The sequence below is a fragment of the Oncorhynchus tshawytscha genome, unplaced genomic scaffold (assembly GCF_018296145.1).
Source record: "Oncorhynchus tshawytscha isolate Ot180627B unplaced genomic scaffold, Otsh_v2.0 Un_contig_1627_pilon_pilon, whole genome shotgun sequence".
Taxonomy (NCBI): domain Eukaryota; kingdom Metazoa; phylum Chordata; class Actinopteri; order Salmoniformes; family Salmonidae; genus Oncorhynchus; species Oncorhynchus tshawytscha.
Genome location: NW_024608048.1, coordinates 14,239 through 30,000, shown reverse-complemented (window position 1 = coordinate 30,000; position 15,762 = coordinate 14,239). Strand labels below are relative to the sequence as shown.

The window sequence follows — 15,762 nt, the reverse complement described above, 5'->3', positions numbered from 1 at the left end:
CACATCACAGACAAACTGAATTGGTCCACTCACACAGACAGCATCGTGAAGAAGGCGCAGCAGCGCCTCTTCAACCTCAGGAGGCTGAAGAAATTTGGCTTGTCACCAAAAGCACTCACAAACTTCTACAGATGCACAATCGAGAGCATCCTGGCGGGCTGTATCACCAACCTGGTACGGCAACTGCTCCGCCCTCAACCGTAAGGCTCTCAGAGGGTAGTGAGGTCTGCACAACGCATCACCGGGGGCAAACTACCTGCCCTCCAGGACACCTACACCACCCGATGTTACAGGAAGGCCATAAAGATCATCAAGGACATCAACCACCCGAGCCACTGCCTGTTCACCCCTATCATCCAGAAGGCGAGGTCAGTACAGGTGCATCAAAGCTGGGACCGAGAGACTGAAAAACAGCTTCTATCTCAAGGCCATCAGACTGTTAAACAGCCACCACTAACATTGAGTGGCTGCTGCCAACACACTGACAATGACACTGACTCAACTCCAGCCACTTTAATAATGGGAATTGATGGGAAATGATGTAAATATATAAACAATGCTACCTTATATAATGTTACTTACCCTACATTATTCATCTCATATGCATACGTATATACTGTACTCTATCATCGACTGCATCCTTATGTAATACATGTATCACTAGCCACTTTAACTATGCCACTTTGTTTACATACTCACCTCATATGTATATACTGTACTCGATATCAGCTACTGTATCTTGCCTATGCTGCTCTGTACCATCACTCATTCATATATCCTTATGTACATATTCTTTATCCCCTTACACTGTGTATAAGACAGTAGTTTTGGAATTGTTAGTTAGATTACTTGTTGGTTATTACTGCATTGTCGGAACTAGAAGCACAAGCATTTCGCTACACTCGCATTAACATCTGCTAACCATGTGTATGTGACAAATAAAATTTGATTTGATTTACTAAAACTCTAATTACAGGAGAGTAGAAACGTGGTCTCAACTCTACTAAAACTCTAATTACAGGAGAGTAGAGACATGAGCTGTGTTCTATTTACCGTACTATTTGTGAGGTGAATTGAGTATATAGTATGCTTATTGGTCAGAGTATAGATATAGTTAGTATGCTTATTGGTCAGAGTATAGATATAGTTAGTATGCTTATTGGTCAGAGTATAGATATAGTTAGTATGCCAAAGTTCCCGGATGTCGTACAATCTTACCAGGCGGTATATTAACTATGTGGACAGTGTGTCAGTAAACGTCGGCAAAAAAAAAAAGTCATTAAATTGTTGCCAGCAGCACAGATGCAGTCACCAACGCTCTGGATAACAGGAAAACAGCCTAACCAGCTCTGCTAGGGTGAGTAACATGGTCAGAGTGAGGTCTTCTCTCATTTGTGTCTGGAAGTCGCTAGCCAACGTTAGCCAGTTAGCTGTGGGTGCTTGACTGCCATTGTGAGGTCAGAACGCTCAGATCAACCCTACTCCTCAGCCAGAGCGTACAGTGTGCTCTCTGAACGCCCAGAGAGCGAAACTCTCTGAATTTACTAATGGACAACTTGACAATGCTCTGACTTTACTAATGGACAACTTGACAAAGCTCTGAATTTACTAATGGACAACTTGACAATGCTCTGAATTTACGAATGCCCAGGGCGCACTCTGCCACTCCTGATTTGTATTTACGAATACACACGAAATTGTAAAATGTTTAGCTAGTCATTTGTTATGCTAACCAGCTAGCAAGAGGTTGCATAGCAACAGCATCAACTTCCGGGTAGACAGGCAAAGCTCTAGTACTCTAGACTGAAACAATACCGTTTGTTTACAGTATACTAAAATGAACTAATAGTATATAGTATGTAGTATATACTCATTGAGTATGTAGTATACAGTATGTTAGTATGTGTATTCGAACACAGATATGGTCTGAAACGCTAAGTAGCTCTTTACACTTGTACCCGTATGCCGGTTGAAAATGGTAGATTTGGTCATAGATAAGCGCCTACATTGGAAAGCAGTGGATGTCCAGTAGCATGCTACAACTGAGGTCAGACCTCTGGCTCTGCGCTTCACAGCGCTATATGGGTTTTTAAACTGACAGCTGTTCTGAATTTGAGCACCACACACACACACACACACACACACACACACACACACACACGTGCGCGACAAAAAGTTGCCCTCCATCCCTTCCGCTAATTGGTCAACTTTTGCAAGTTTTTGTTGTCTGAGTGAGGAAATGCTGTAAATTCAGATAACTCTATGTATTTTGGAAGATAAGACGTTGAGGATGATAGTAAATACCGCGTTGAAGTCATTACAAGCAAGTCAAACACCTGTGAGTTCAAATGTGCACTTCACATTTCCATATCATAAAACCTATGTCATTTACAGTGTCAACATTTATGACCACTATGTTTGATGTAGGCCAACGGTAACAAAATAACATGGCATCATACCCTGGGTTGTTCTGAACGGAGCCTATGTCTGTCTATTGTCCAGAAACGTTGCCATGGAAATTCGCCTGAATTCACTCAAGACTCCTTTCTATCCGCATCAAAATTAGCATCAGTTTTGTCTGAATCGCCTTGTGAAAGCCTAACACTGTAAGATCCTATTTTATAACTTAGCTAGTCATGTTGACAATAGAACAAGCTTTCAAATTATGCCCATCTAACCCAGATTGCAATTTAATATGGGGGGGAATTTTGGGATTTGCGTTAAAAAAAACAACGCAATAATTGTGTGAAGGCTGGGATCTAGGGTTGGGTTCCAAACAAAACAAGTGTGCTTGCTGTAGTTCCTCAACGGCACAGCTAGGAGAGGTCAAACAAATAACTTTTCAGTTGAAGACTCTTCCTGGAGTCATAAAAGTGCATTGAAATGACTTAGGAACTGTGCACACTGGAGAGGTGTGTGGCCACTTGGAGACAACAGTTACTTCTCTCGCTCAAACTCATGTAATTTGTCACGTTGCAGCTACCTTACATTTCCCATAAATATTCTTATCATGTTAAATGAATAAGTATTTTTAGATTTCAAATCCTGTGAAAAAATACAGTAAATGTAAAATGCACATAAAATCAACAGTGTGATGTTTGGTTCATTCTTGTGCCAGGTGAACTTTTGTGTCCTCGGCGTTGGTCTAATGACTGTTTCCTGTCAATTGCTGCCATGATTATGCGTGTGGTTTTTCTATTTCTTCAGTAAGAAACATTTTAATTTAGCCTTATCTACATAGGCCAATTCCTACGAGTGTAAAGGGTTCAACTCTATTCAATCTGTTTCATGGAAAATCAGCTTTACAGTATGATTTTGAAATTTAAAGGAAAATTTCAGCTTTTTAGCAGAGATTGCAATTCCCAGTAGACACCACTTACAGTTTGTCCACTCAATCGTAGATTACCGTTGCAGTTCTATCACGGAATATGTAACGCTTCAGTTTTACGGACACAATAGAATCCCTATACTCTGTTTACAAGAGATACATGGTCGTAAACTCTAATTACAAGAGATACATGGTCTCAAACTCTAATTACAAGAGATACATGGTCTCAAACTCTAATTACAAGAGATACATGGTCTCAAACTCTAATTACAAGAGATACATGGTCTCAAACTCTAATTACAAGAGATACATGGTCTCAAACTCTAATTACAAGAGATACATGGTCTCAAACTCTAATTACAAGAGATACATGGTCTCAAACTCTAATTACAAGAGATACATGGTCTCAAACTCTAATTACAAGAGATACATGGTCTCAAACTCTAATTACAAGAGATGCATGGTCTCAAACTCTAATTACAAGAGATACATGGTCTCAAACTCTAATTACAAGAGATACATGGTCTCAAACTCTAATTACAAGAGATACATGGTCTCAAACTCTAATTACAAGAGATACATGGTCTCAAACTCTAATTACAAGAGACACATGGTCTCAAACTCTAATTACAAGAGATACATGGTCTCAAACTCTAATTACAAGAGATACATGGTCTCAAACTCTAATTACAAGAGATACATGGTCTCAAACTCTAATTACAAGAGATACATGGTCTCAAACTCTAATTACAAGAGATACATGGTCTCAAACTCTAATTACAAGAGATACATGGTCTCAAACTCTATCTATACTCTAGACTCAGAAAAAGGGTTCCAATGGGGTTCTTTGGCTGTCCCCATAGGAGAACCCTTTTGTGGTTCCCGGTCAGGTAGAACCCTCTGTTGAAAGGGTTCAACATGGAACCCAAAAAATGGTTCTACCTCCAACAAAAACAAAGGTTATTTCAAGGGTCCTCCTATGGCGACAGCCAAAGAACCCTTCATTTCACCCTCTTAAACGTAGCTACATGTAATCTAAAATGGAAGTATTTATCATGAAATAAGAAATAACTAGTAATTGCTGCATACTCCAATGAAGGAGTATGTTCTAACTTGCTGAGGTGTAGTCACTTTTGAGGACGTAGGCTCAAGTACACAGTACAAATATGATAAAAAAATATAAAAATATAAAATATTTTATGTGATGCATTTGAAAACAATGGTATGAATAAGGCTTGAATTGACTTATATGCTTTCTAGAATCTGTAAAACCACTAACTGTAAGATTTCACCTTCCTTATAACTGTAAAATACATGTATTGCAACATTTACATGTTTTCTAAACGTATCTCTTGATCAAAACATGTTCCCACACCGCTGTGAAAGTCACGTAAAGATTAAGCTTGGCTTCCTGAACTCGTTATGAACTCAACTTTCATCTCATATTAATCTTATCCGTCTATGACAAAAAGAAAAGGTTTATTGTTTAAACTCTATTAATTATTTTAGATTAATGGCTATAAATCGATCTTTGATTGTGCTATAGTGATTAAAACACTATCCTTCTGCGCTATGATGCAAGGACTTAAACTGTAATTACAGGACAGTAGATGCATGGTGTCAAACTCTACTGTAATTACAGGACAGTAGATGCATGGTGTCAAACTCTACTGGACAGTAGATGCATGGTGTCAAACTCTACTGTAATTACAGGACAGTAGATGCATGGTGTCAAACTCTACTTACAGGACAGTAGATGCATGGTGTCAAACTCTACTGTAATTACAGGACAGTAGATGCATGGTGTCAAACTCTACTGTAATTACAGGAGAGTAGATGCATGGTGTCAAACTCTACTGTAATTACAGGAGAGTAGATGCATGGTGTCAAACTCTACTGTAATTACAGGACAGTAGATACATGGTGTCAAACTCTACTGTAATTACAGGACAGTAGATCATGGTGTCAACTCTACTGTAATTACAGGAGATGTAGATGCATGGTGTCAAACTCTACTGTAATTACAGGACAGTAGATACATGGTGTCAAACTCTACTGTAATTACAGGATTACAGGAGAGTAGATGCATGGTGTCAAACTCTACTGTAATTACAGGAGAGTAGATGCATGGTGTCAAACTCTACTGTAATTACAGGAGAGTAGATACATGGTGTCAAACTCTACTGTAATTACAGGACAGTAGATACATGGTGTAATTACAGGAACTCTACTGTAATTACAGGAGAGTAGATACATGGTAATTACAGGAGAGTAGATACAAAACTCTACTGTAATTACAGGAGAGTAGATACATGGTGTCAAACTCTACTGTAATTACTGTAAACTCTACTGTAATTACAGGACAGTAGATACATGGTGTCAAACTCTACTGTAATTACAGGAGAGTAGATACATGGTGTCAAACTCTACTGTAATTACAGGAGAGTAGATACATGGTGTCAAACTCTACTGTAATTACAGGACAGTAGATGCATGGTGTCAAACTCTACTGTAATTACAGGAGAGTAGATACATGGTGTCAAACCCTACTGTAATTACAGGAGAGTAGATACATGGTGTCAAACCCTACTGTAATTACAGGAGAGTAGATACTTAGTAAGGTTCAGGTTCTGGTGTTGTGGACGTCACCTCTCCCTGTATCACTTTGATAATGACTGATTTTATAATTAATTACAGGCGAGTAGTGCGTTTGGGTGCTGGGGACGACATTCTCCCACCATGCCTCTCTCTTATATATATATATATATATATATGCATCAGCTCTGTCAGGAGGAATAGGCCAAAATTCACCCAACTTATTGTGGGTAGCTTGTGGAATGCTACCCAAAACATTTGACCCAAGTTAAACCATTTAAAGGCAACGTTACCAAATGCTAATTGAGTGTATGTAAACTTCTGACCCACTGGAAATGTGATGAAAGAAATAAAAACTGAAATAAATTATTCTCTCTACTATTATTCTGACATTTCACATTCTTAAAATAAAGTGGTGATCCTAACTGACCTAAGACAGAGAATTTTTATGGATTAAATGTCAGGAATTGTGAAAAACTGACTTTAAATGTATTTGGCTAATGGAGTACAATTAGGGGGAAATATTTCTGCACCCAGGTTTGTGTGTGTGTGTGTGTGTGGGGGGGGTAAACACAGAATAAGCATATAAACTAAACATGAGCGAAACAACCACATGCAGAAGATATATATCTATATATCAGACTGTCTCTCCTCAGGATGTCCTAATGCATCATTTTCTTCACAAGAAGTGCACACAGGCCCAGTGTCCACAGCCGTGTATGTGTTTTTGCCATATTGAGAGAAGAGCCCTAATCTAAAATCAGGCCTCAGAGACAACACCATGCAGGGATGATTAACTTGTTTGAGGTACTCCCGTCGTCATGCATGACATCCAAAATCCATTGGTCTCTTGTTTGGAGGCCTGATGAAAGCATTCTTCTGGCAATCCCTCAGACACAGAGGATCCAGTGGTGGTATGGACTAAAACACCACTGGCTTATCTCTCTCTCTCTCTCTTTCTGCTGCCCTCGCGCTCTCTCTTCATCTCTCTCTCTCTTTCTGTCTCCCTTTCGCTCTCTCTTCATCTCTCTCTTTCTGTCTCCCTTTCGCTCTCTCTTTCTTCTCTCTCTCTCTCTCTCTCTCTCTCTCTCTCTCTCTCTCTCTCTCTCTCTCTCTCTCTCTCTCTCTCTCTGTCTCTCTGTCTCTCTGTCTCTGTCTCCTGCTGTTTGAGATAACTGAACGGACATCTTCTGCATGTTGTTGTTTTGCTCATGTTTAATAGTTTCTATGCGTATTCTGTTTTTACACATTTTGTCTATATATATCTTGATACACTGCCATCGGTTGCCATGAATTTGACAGTAATTTACAAACAGCTCAGTATGTATTTCCAAATACTTACACCAATCAATCCATCAGTTGTATTATTGTTTTGATCTGTTGATATTAACTCATGTGGTTTTGATTTGTGAATAATCACTAGGAACGAACACCTTTCTAGACAGCGCAGTTTCTTTCCTTCCTGTTCATCCTTGTAATCATATCCAATGATGTCCCCATAGACCATACTGTAGACCTGTACTCTGTGTGTCCCCATAGACCATACTGTAGACCTGTACTCTGTGTGTCCCCATAGACCATACTGTAGACCTGTACTCTGTGTGTCCCCATAGACCATACTGTAGACCTGTACTCTGTGTGTCCCCATAGACCATACTGTAGACCTGTACTCTGTGTGTCCCCATAGACCATACTGTAGACCTGTACTCTGTGTGTCCCCATAGACCATACTGTAGACCTGTACTCTGTGTGTCCCCATAGACCATACTGTAGACCTGTACTCTGTGTGTCCCCATAGACCATACTGTAGACCTGTACTCTGTGTGTCCCCATAGACCATACTGTAGACCTGTACTCTGTGTGTCCCCATAGACCATACTGTAGACCTGTACTCTGTGTGTCCCCATAGACCATACTGTAGACATGTACCCTGTGTGTCCCCATAGACCATACTGTAGACCTGTACTCTGTGTGTCCCCATAGACCATACTGTAGACATGTACCCTGTGTGTCCCCATAGACCATACTGTAGACATGTACCCTGTGTGTCCCCATAGACCATACTGTAGACCTGTACTCTGTGTGTCCCCATAGACCATACTGTAGACATGTACCCTGTGTGTCCCCATAGACCATACTGTAGACATGTACCCTGTGTGTCCCCATAGACCATACTGTAGACCTGTACTCTGTGTGTCCCCATAGACCATACTGTAGACATGTACCCTGTGTGTCCCCATAGACCATACTGTAGACCTGTACCCTGTGTGTCCCCATAGACCATACTGTAGACCTGTACTCTGTGTGTCCCCATAGACCATACTGTAGACATGTACCCTGTGTGTCCCCATAGACCATACTGTAGACATGTACCCTGTGTGTCCCCATAGACCATACTGTAGACCTGTACTCTGTGTGTCCCCATAGACCATACTGTAGACATGTACCCTGTGTGTCCCCATAGACCATACTGTAGACATGTACCCTGTGTGTCCCCATAGACCATACTGTAGACCTGTACCCTGTGTGTCCCCATAGACCATACTGTAGACCTGTACCCTGTGTGTCCCCATAGACCATACTGTAGACCTGTACTCTGTGTGTCCCCATAGACCACACTTTAGACCAATACCCTGTGTGTCTCCATAGACCATACTGTAGACCTGTACCCTGTGTGTCCCCATAGACCATACTGTAGACCTGTACCCTGTGTGTCCCCATAGACCATACTGTAGACCTGTACCCTGTGTGTCCCCATAGACCATACTGTAGACCTGTACCCTGTGTGTCCCCATAGACCATACTGTAGACCTGTACCCTGTGTGTCCCCATAGACCATACTGTAGACCTGTACCCTGTGTGTCCCCATAGACCATACTGTAGACCTGTACTCTGTGTGTCCCCATAGACCACACTTTAGACCAATACCCTGTGTGTCTCCATAGACCATACTGTAGACCTGTACCCTGTGTGTCCCCATAGACCATACTGTAGACCTGTACCCTGTGTGTCCCCATAGACCATACTGTAGACCTGTACCCTGTGTCCCCATAGACCATACTGTAGACCTGTACCCTGTGTGTCCCCATAGACCATACTGTAGACCTGTACCCTGTGTGTCCCCATAGACCATACTGTAGACCTGTACCCTGTGTGTCCCCATAGACCATACTGTAGACCTGTACCCTGTGTGTCCCCATAGACCATACTGTAGACCTGTACCCTGTGTGTCCCCATAGACCATACTGTAGACCTGTACCCTGTGTGTCCCCATAGACCATACTGTAGACATGTACCCTGTGTGTCCCCATAGACCATACTGTAGACCTGTACCCTGTGTGTCCCCATAGACCATACTGTAGACATGTACCCTGTGTGTCCCCATAGACCATACTGTAGACCTGTACTCTGTGTGTCCCCATAGACCATACTGTAGACCAATACCCTGTGTGTCCCCATAGACCATACTGTAGACCTGTACCCTGTGTGTCCCCATAGACCATACTGTAGACCAATACCCTGTGTGTCCCCATAGACCATACTGTAAACCCTTACCCTGTGTCCCCATAGACCATACTGTAGATCCGTACCCTGTGTCCCCATAGACCATACTGTAAACCCGTACCCTGTGTGTCCCCATAGACCATACTGTAGACCCGTACCCTGTGTGTCCCCATAGACCATACTGTAGACCCGTACCCTGTGTGTCCCCATAGACCATACTGTAGACCTGTACACTGTGTCCCCATAGACCATACTGTAGACCCTTACCCTGTGTGTCCCCATAGACCATACTGTAGACCCTTACCCTGTGTGTCCACATAGACCATACTGTAAAACCGTACCCTGTGTGTCCCCATAGACCATACTGTAGAACCGTACCCTGTGTGTCCCCATAGACCATACTGTAGACCCGTACCCTGTGTGCCCTTGAGCAAGGCACGTGACCCTAATTTACTCCAGGGGTGCCGTACTACTATGGCTGACCTTGTAAAACAACACATTCCACTGTACCTATCTGCTGGATGTGACAATACAGCATTTTCTTTTGTTTTACACACACACACACACACACACACACACACACACACACACACACACACACACACACACACACACACACAGAACCTGTAAGCCTCAGTGCATCACAGGGGCCATCATATCCCGTCCTGACAGTAAAGACTTCAATTTGCTGAAGTGGACTATGTTCCAGTGAGACTCTCTTGTGTAAAATAATTGGATCTGAATAAAGGAGGGAAAAAGTTGCCCCTTCTGATATTTAAAGACGAGAAGAAACCACTAGTATTTCACCGAGAATGTGTCTTGTTTTTGTGCTCCTTGGAGGAGACTGTTGTGTTGATCAGTGGAGTGGGAAGGCAGAAGAGATTTCTCAACACTTGGTTTGATTGCTTTGAAGATTGGGGGGTAGAGAAGGGGGTGGGGGTAGAGAAGGGGGTAGAGTGGGGGGTAGAGAAGGGGGTAGAGTGGGGGTAGAGAAGGGGGTAGAGGGGGTACAGTGCGATTAGAAGATTGTGGGGGTAGAAGATTAAGGGGTAGAGTGGGGGTAGAAGATTGGGGGGGGTAGAGTGGGGGTAGAAGATTGGGGGGGTAGAGAAGGGGTAGAAGATTGGGGGGTAGAGTGAAGGTAGAAGATTGGGGGGTAGAGTGGGGTCGAAGATTGGGGGGGTAGAGTGGGGGTCGGAGATTGGGGGGTAGAGTGGGGTTGAAGATTGGGGGGTAGAGTGGGGGTAGAAGATTGGGGGGTAGAAGATTGGGGGTAGAGTGGGGGTAGAAGATTAGGGGGTAGAGTGGGGGTCTACTGAGAAGAAACCACTAGTATTTCACCGAGAATGTGTCTTGTTTTTGTGCTCCTTGGAGGAGACTGTTGTGTTGATCAGTGGAGTGGGAAGGCAGAAGAGATTTCTCAACACTTGGTTTGATTGCTTTGAAGATTGGGGGGTAGAGAAGGGGTAGGGGGTAGAGAAGGGGGTGGGGGGTAGAGAAGGGGGTAGAGTGGGGGTAGAGAAGGGGGTAGAGGGGGGTACAGTGCGATTAGAAGATTGTGGGGGTAGAAGATTAGGGGTAGAGTGGGGTAGAAGATTGGGGGTAGAGTGGGGGTAGAAGATTGGGGGGTAGAGAAGGGGTAGAAGATTAGGGGTAGAGTGGGGGAAGAAGATTAGGGGGTAGAGTGGGGGTAGAGAAGGGGTAGAGTGGGGGTAGAAAAGGGGGTAGAAGATAGCATAATACAGAAAAAAGCTTAACAAAAAACATTTTGAAAACAAATGTCAGAGTTGGGCTCTGTTGAACTATGAACATATGAAAACGTATTGTTTTGGTTTTGGAGATGACCTGTAAATGACTGTACCTTCTGTTACACACATTTTAAAAAAAAAATGCCGTTAACGACATTGCATTGTGGGAAAACAAATGTAACGGCCGGGAAATATTTGATGTATTTAGGACATGGCCATAAAATCATGCAACATAAAACACGGTAGTGCTTCAGTTACTGTATTTCTGCTTAGCCTAGTGGTTAGAGTGTAGAGGCGGCAGGTAGCCTAGTGGTTAGAGTGTAGAGGCGGCAGGTAGCCTAGTGGTTAGAGAGTTGGACTAGTAACCGGAAGGTTGCAAGTTCAAACCCCCGAGCTGACAAGGTACAAATCTGTCGTTCTGCCCCTGAACAGGCAGTTAACCCACTGTTCCTAGGCTGTCATTGAAAATAAGAATTTGTTCTTAACTGACTTGCCTAGTTAAATGAAGGTTAAACTAAAAAAAAAATGTTTTTAAAGTAAGAGAAAATGTTTTTTTTTTGTTGCACATTGTTATTATACATCCTTTACGGTTGCTAGTCCAACGCTCTAACCACTAGGCTACCCTATTAAAGCAAACATATATCCTTAGGAAAAGGCACATCAACCAAATAAATCATTATCAATTGTTAAACGTAAACCAAGCACAAGCATAATATGAGCTACATGTAAAACACTGGCCCCTTGGAAAAATTTGGTGAATAATAACATCACTTAGCCTGAATTCAAACAACTATCCCCCTCCCCCACATTTTACAAAAGATTACAATAACAGTAATGGTACCATCAATGGATTACAGTAACAACATTGGTAACCGTAAAACTGTTTTGTTTACGGTAACATACTGGCAGTCAGTTAACTGGAAAACAACAACATCCTTTATCAAAGTTCCTGCATGCTGTAATACAGGTAGATTGTTTAACACATTTTTTCATATCTGTGTTTTGATTAATTAATCTTATGCTACACAAAGATAAATAACATAACTAAGGTTGTAACATTCTGGAAACTCCCAGGTTTTCCAGAATTCCCAGTTGGATGATTGTTCCAGGACTTCTGAACGTTTTGGGTTAAAGTTAACAGAAGTTTGCAGCCCTACTTGCAGGCATGATGTGGCCTGTAAATCCTAAGTTTCAGACCACTGTATAAGAGTAAAACTATAAGGTCTTATGAAATATGGCCTTATGAAATATGTATTGTGTTAAAGCAGTAATATTCAATGTCAGGGGAGGAACTGCAGTGAGGTCGCCAAAAATGTTTTCTTGGGGGGAACAAAATAAAATAAGAGTATAAATTATTGTATGGGAAAGGAAAGGAGGATACCTAGTCAGTTGTACAGCTGGACACATTCAACTGACATGTGTATTCCGTATCTAAGCCAACCCCTCTGAATCAGAGAGATGGGGGCTGCCTTATTCGACAGGCACATCATTGGTGCCTGGGGAACAGTGGGTTAACTGCCTGTTCAGGGGAAGAACAACAGATTTTTACCTTGTCAGTTCAGGGATTCGGGACAATACACAAAAGTTTTAGAGAAAGATCTTTTTTTTTTTAAAAAGCTATTTTATTGAGTACGTTTATTTATTGGTTTCTTGAATTTTGGTAAGAGATGAAAATGTAATTCATTGAAGGTTATTTGTTGATGTCAAAATCGAAATTTACAGATTTTAAGGCTGTGTCATTAGATTTGGGGTGGGGTCCCGATAAATTCTGCCATAATTTAATTTTAATGACAACTTATTCTCTTAGAATCTCAATTGGCCACAAGACTGAACAAGGATGAATGCAACTGCTATGTCTCTGTCACTAACAAAAACAGTCATGGGTGGTAACTCTACAATTCATTTTAAAGGCAAGGCACTGGGAAATATGCAAATAAGTCTCTACAGGAACAGTATGTTACTGTAAAATGACCACAGTAGTATTATTGGTACTGTAAATAAATTACAGTAACAATATTGAATACCGTAAAATATGGTACGTAAGATACTGTTCCTTTTTTTTTTTTACAGTAACTTACAGTTAACTGGCTGCCAGTAAGTTACTGTAAAAACAAGTAGAGTGTAGGTAACCTGTTATAACTGTCCGCTCTGTTGTCTAGGTAACCTGTTATAACTGTCCGCTCTGTCGTCTAGGTAACCTGTTATAACTGTCTGCTCTGTTGTCTAGGTAACCTGTTACACCTGTCCCCTCTGTCTTCTAGGTAACATGTTATAACTGTCCACTCTGTCGTCTAGGTAACCTGTTATAACTGTCCTCTCTGTCATCTAGGTAACCTGTTACACCTGTCCGCTCTGTTGTCTAGGTAACCTGTTACACCTGTCCCCTCTGTCGTCTAGGTAACCTGTCACACCTGTCCTCTTTGTTGTCTAGGTAACCTGTTACACCTGTCCTCTCTGTCATCTTGGGAACCTGTTACACCTGTCCTCTCTGTCATCTAGGTAACCTGTTACACCTGTCCTCTAAGTAACCTGTCACACCTGTCCTCTCTGTTATCTAGGTAACCTGTTACACCTGTCCCCTCTGTCGTCTAGGTAACCTGTTACACCTGTCCTCTTTGTCGTCTAGGTAACCTGTTACACCTGTCCTCTCTGTCATCTAGGTAACCTATTACACCTGTCCTCTTTGTCATCTAGGTAACCTGTTACACCTGTCCTCTTTGTCGTCTAGGTAACCTGTTACACCTGTCCTCTCTGTTATCTAGGTAACCTATTACACCTGTCCTCTTTGTCATCTAGGTAACCTGTTACACCTGTCCCCTCTGTCTTCTAGGTAACATGTTATAACTGTCCACTCTGTCGTCTAGGTAACCTGTTATAACTGTCCTCTCTGTCATCTAGGTAACCTGTTACACCTGTCCTCTCTGTCATCTAGGTAACCTATTACACCTGTCCTCTTTGTCATCTAGGTAACCTGTTACACCTGTCCTCTCTGTCATCTAGGTAACCTGTTACACCTGTCCTCTCTGTCATCTAGGTAACCTGTTACACCTGTCCTCTCTGTCATCAAGGTAACCTGTTACACCTGTCCTCTCTGTCATCAAGGTAACCTGTCGAAGACCTGCACCAGTGATGGCTGGTCTGAGGTTAGCCCTGCTTCCTATGCACTGAATTGTGGGTACAATGCCAACGTCACCAAAGTTGATGATGATGACATGGTAGGTATGGCAACCAGTGTCTTTTTACAGATCCATCAATACATTTCTAATCATTATTGACCAATGTTCATAAATCAGTGACCTTTTGTATTTGTGTAACGGTGATAACAAGACAATGGCTTTTTACTTTACGATAAAAAAGTGTTTAGGTCCCCGAGCTAATGCCCAGGCTTCAGCTCAGCGGGCTAAAATGGTCTGGTGGTGCACAGACAGCCTGGATTCAAACTGAGTCGGCCACATAGAGCTACAATACCAACAGACTTGACATGTTGCTCCCTGGAGTAAAGGAGCATGTATGAAGGCTACATTTGAAATGCCACTCAATTCCCACTACAGTAAGGAATAGGGTGCCCTATGGGCCTGGTCTAAAGTAGTGGGCTACAGTATGGAATAGGGTGCCCTATGGGCCCTGGTCTAAAGTAGTGGACGACAGTATGGAATAGGGTACCCTATGGGCCTGGTCTAAAGTAGTGGACGACAGTATGGAATAGGGTGCCCTATGGGCCTGGTCTAAAGTAGTGGACGACAGTATGGAATAAGGTACCCTATGGGCCTGGTCTAACGTAGTGGACGACAGTATGGAATAGGGTGCCCTATGGGCCTGGTCTAAAGTAGTGGACGACAGTATGGAATAGGGTACCCTATGGGCCTGGTCTAAAGTAGTGGAGGACAGTATGGAATAGGGTACCCTATGGGCCTGGTCTAAAGTAGTGGACGACAGTGTGGAATAGGGTGCCCTATGGGCCTGGTCTAAAGTAGTGGGCTACAGTATGGAATAGGGTGCCCTATGGGCCTGGTCTAAAGTAGTGGACGACAGTATGGAATAGGGTGCCCTATGGGCCTGGTCTAAAGTAGTGGACGACAGTATGGAATAGGGTGCCCTATGGGCCTGGTCTAAAATAGTGGACGACAGTATGGAATAGGGTGCCCTATGGGCCTGGTCTAAAGTAGTGGACGACAGTATGGAATAGGGTGCCCTATGGGCCTGGTCTAAAGTAGTGGACGACAGTATGGAATAGGGTGCCCTATGGGCCTGGTCTAAAGTAGTGGACGACAGTGTGGAATAAGGTGCCCTATGGGCCTGGTCTAAAGTAGTGGACTACAGTATGGAATAGGGTGCCCTATGGGCCTGGTCTAAAGTAGTGGACGACAGTATGGAATAGGGTGCCCTATGGGCCTGGTCTAAAGTAGTGGACGACAGTATGGAATAGGGTGCCCTATGGGCCTGGTCTAAAGTAGTGGACTACAGTATGGAATAGGGTGCCCTATGGGCCTGGTCTAAAGTAGTGGACTACAGTATGGAATAGGGTGCCCTATGGGCCTGGTCTAAAGTAGTGGACTACAGTATGGAATAGGGTGCCCTATGGGCCTG

General features: G+C 42.7%; 1 protein-coding gene across 1 annotated transcript in view; it reads left to right on the top strand.

The window, feature by feature from the left end:
- LOC121843241 (vasoactive intestinal polypeptide receptor-like) overlaps positions 1-15,762 on the top strand; it is a gene marked incomplete at its 3' end in the record, with an annotated part of 31,767 nt that overhangs the window by 14,353 nt on the left and 1,652 nt on the right. The window contains exon 3 of the mRNA XM_042312813.1: positions 14,278-14,390. Within this exon, the coding sequence (XP_042168747.1) occupies positions 14,278-14,390 (113 nt within the window). The remainder of the gene's footprint in view (positions 1-14,277; positions 14,391-15,762) is intronic.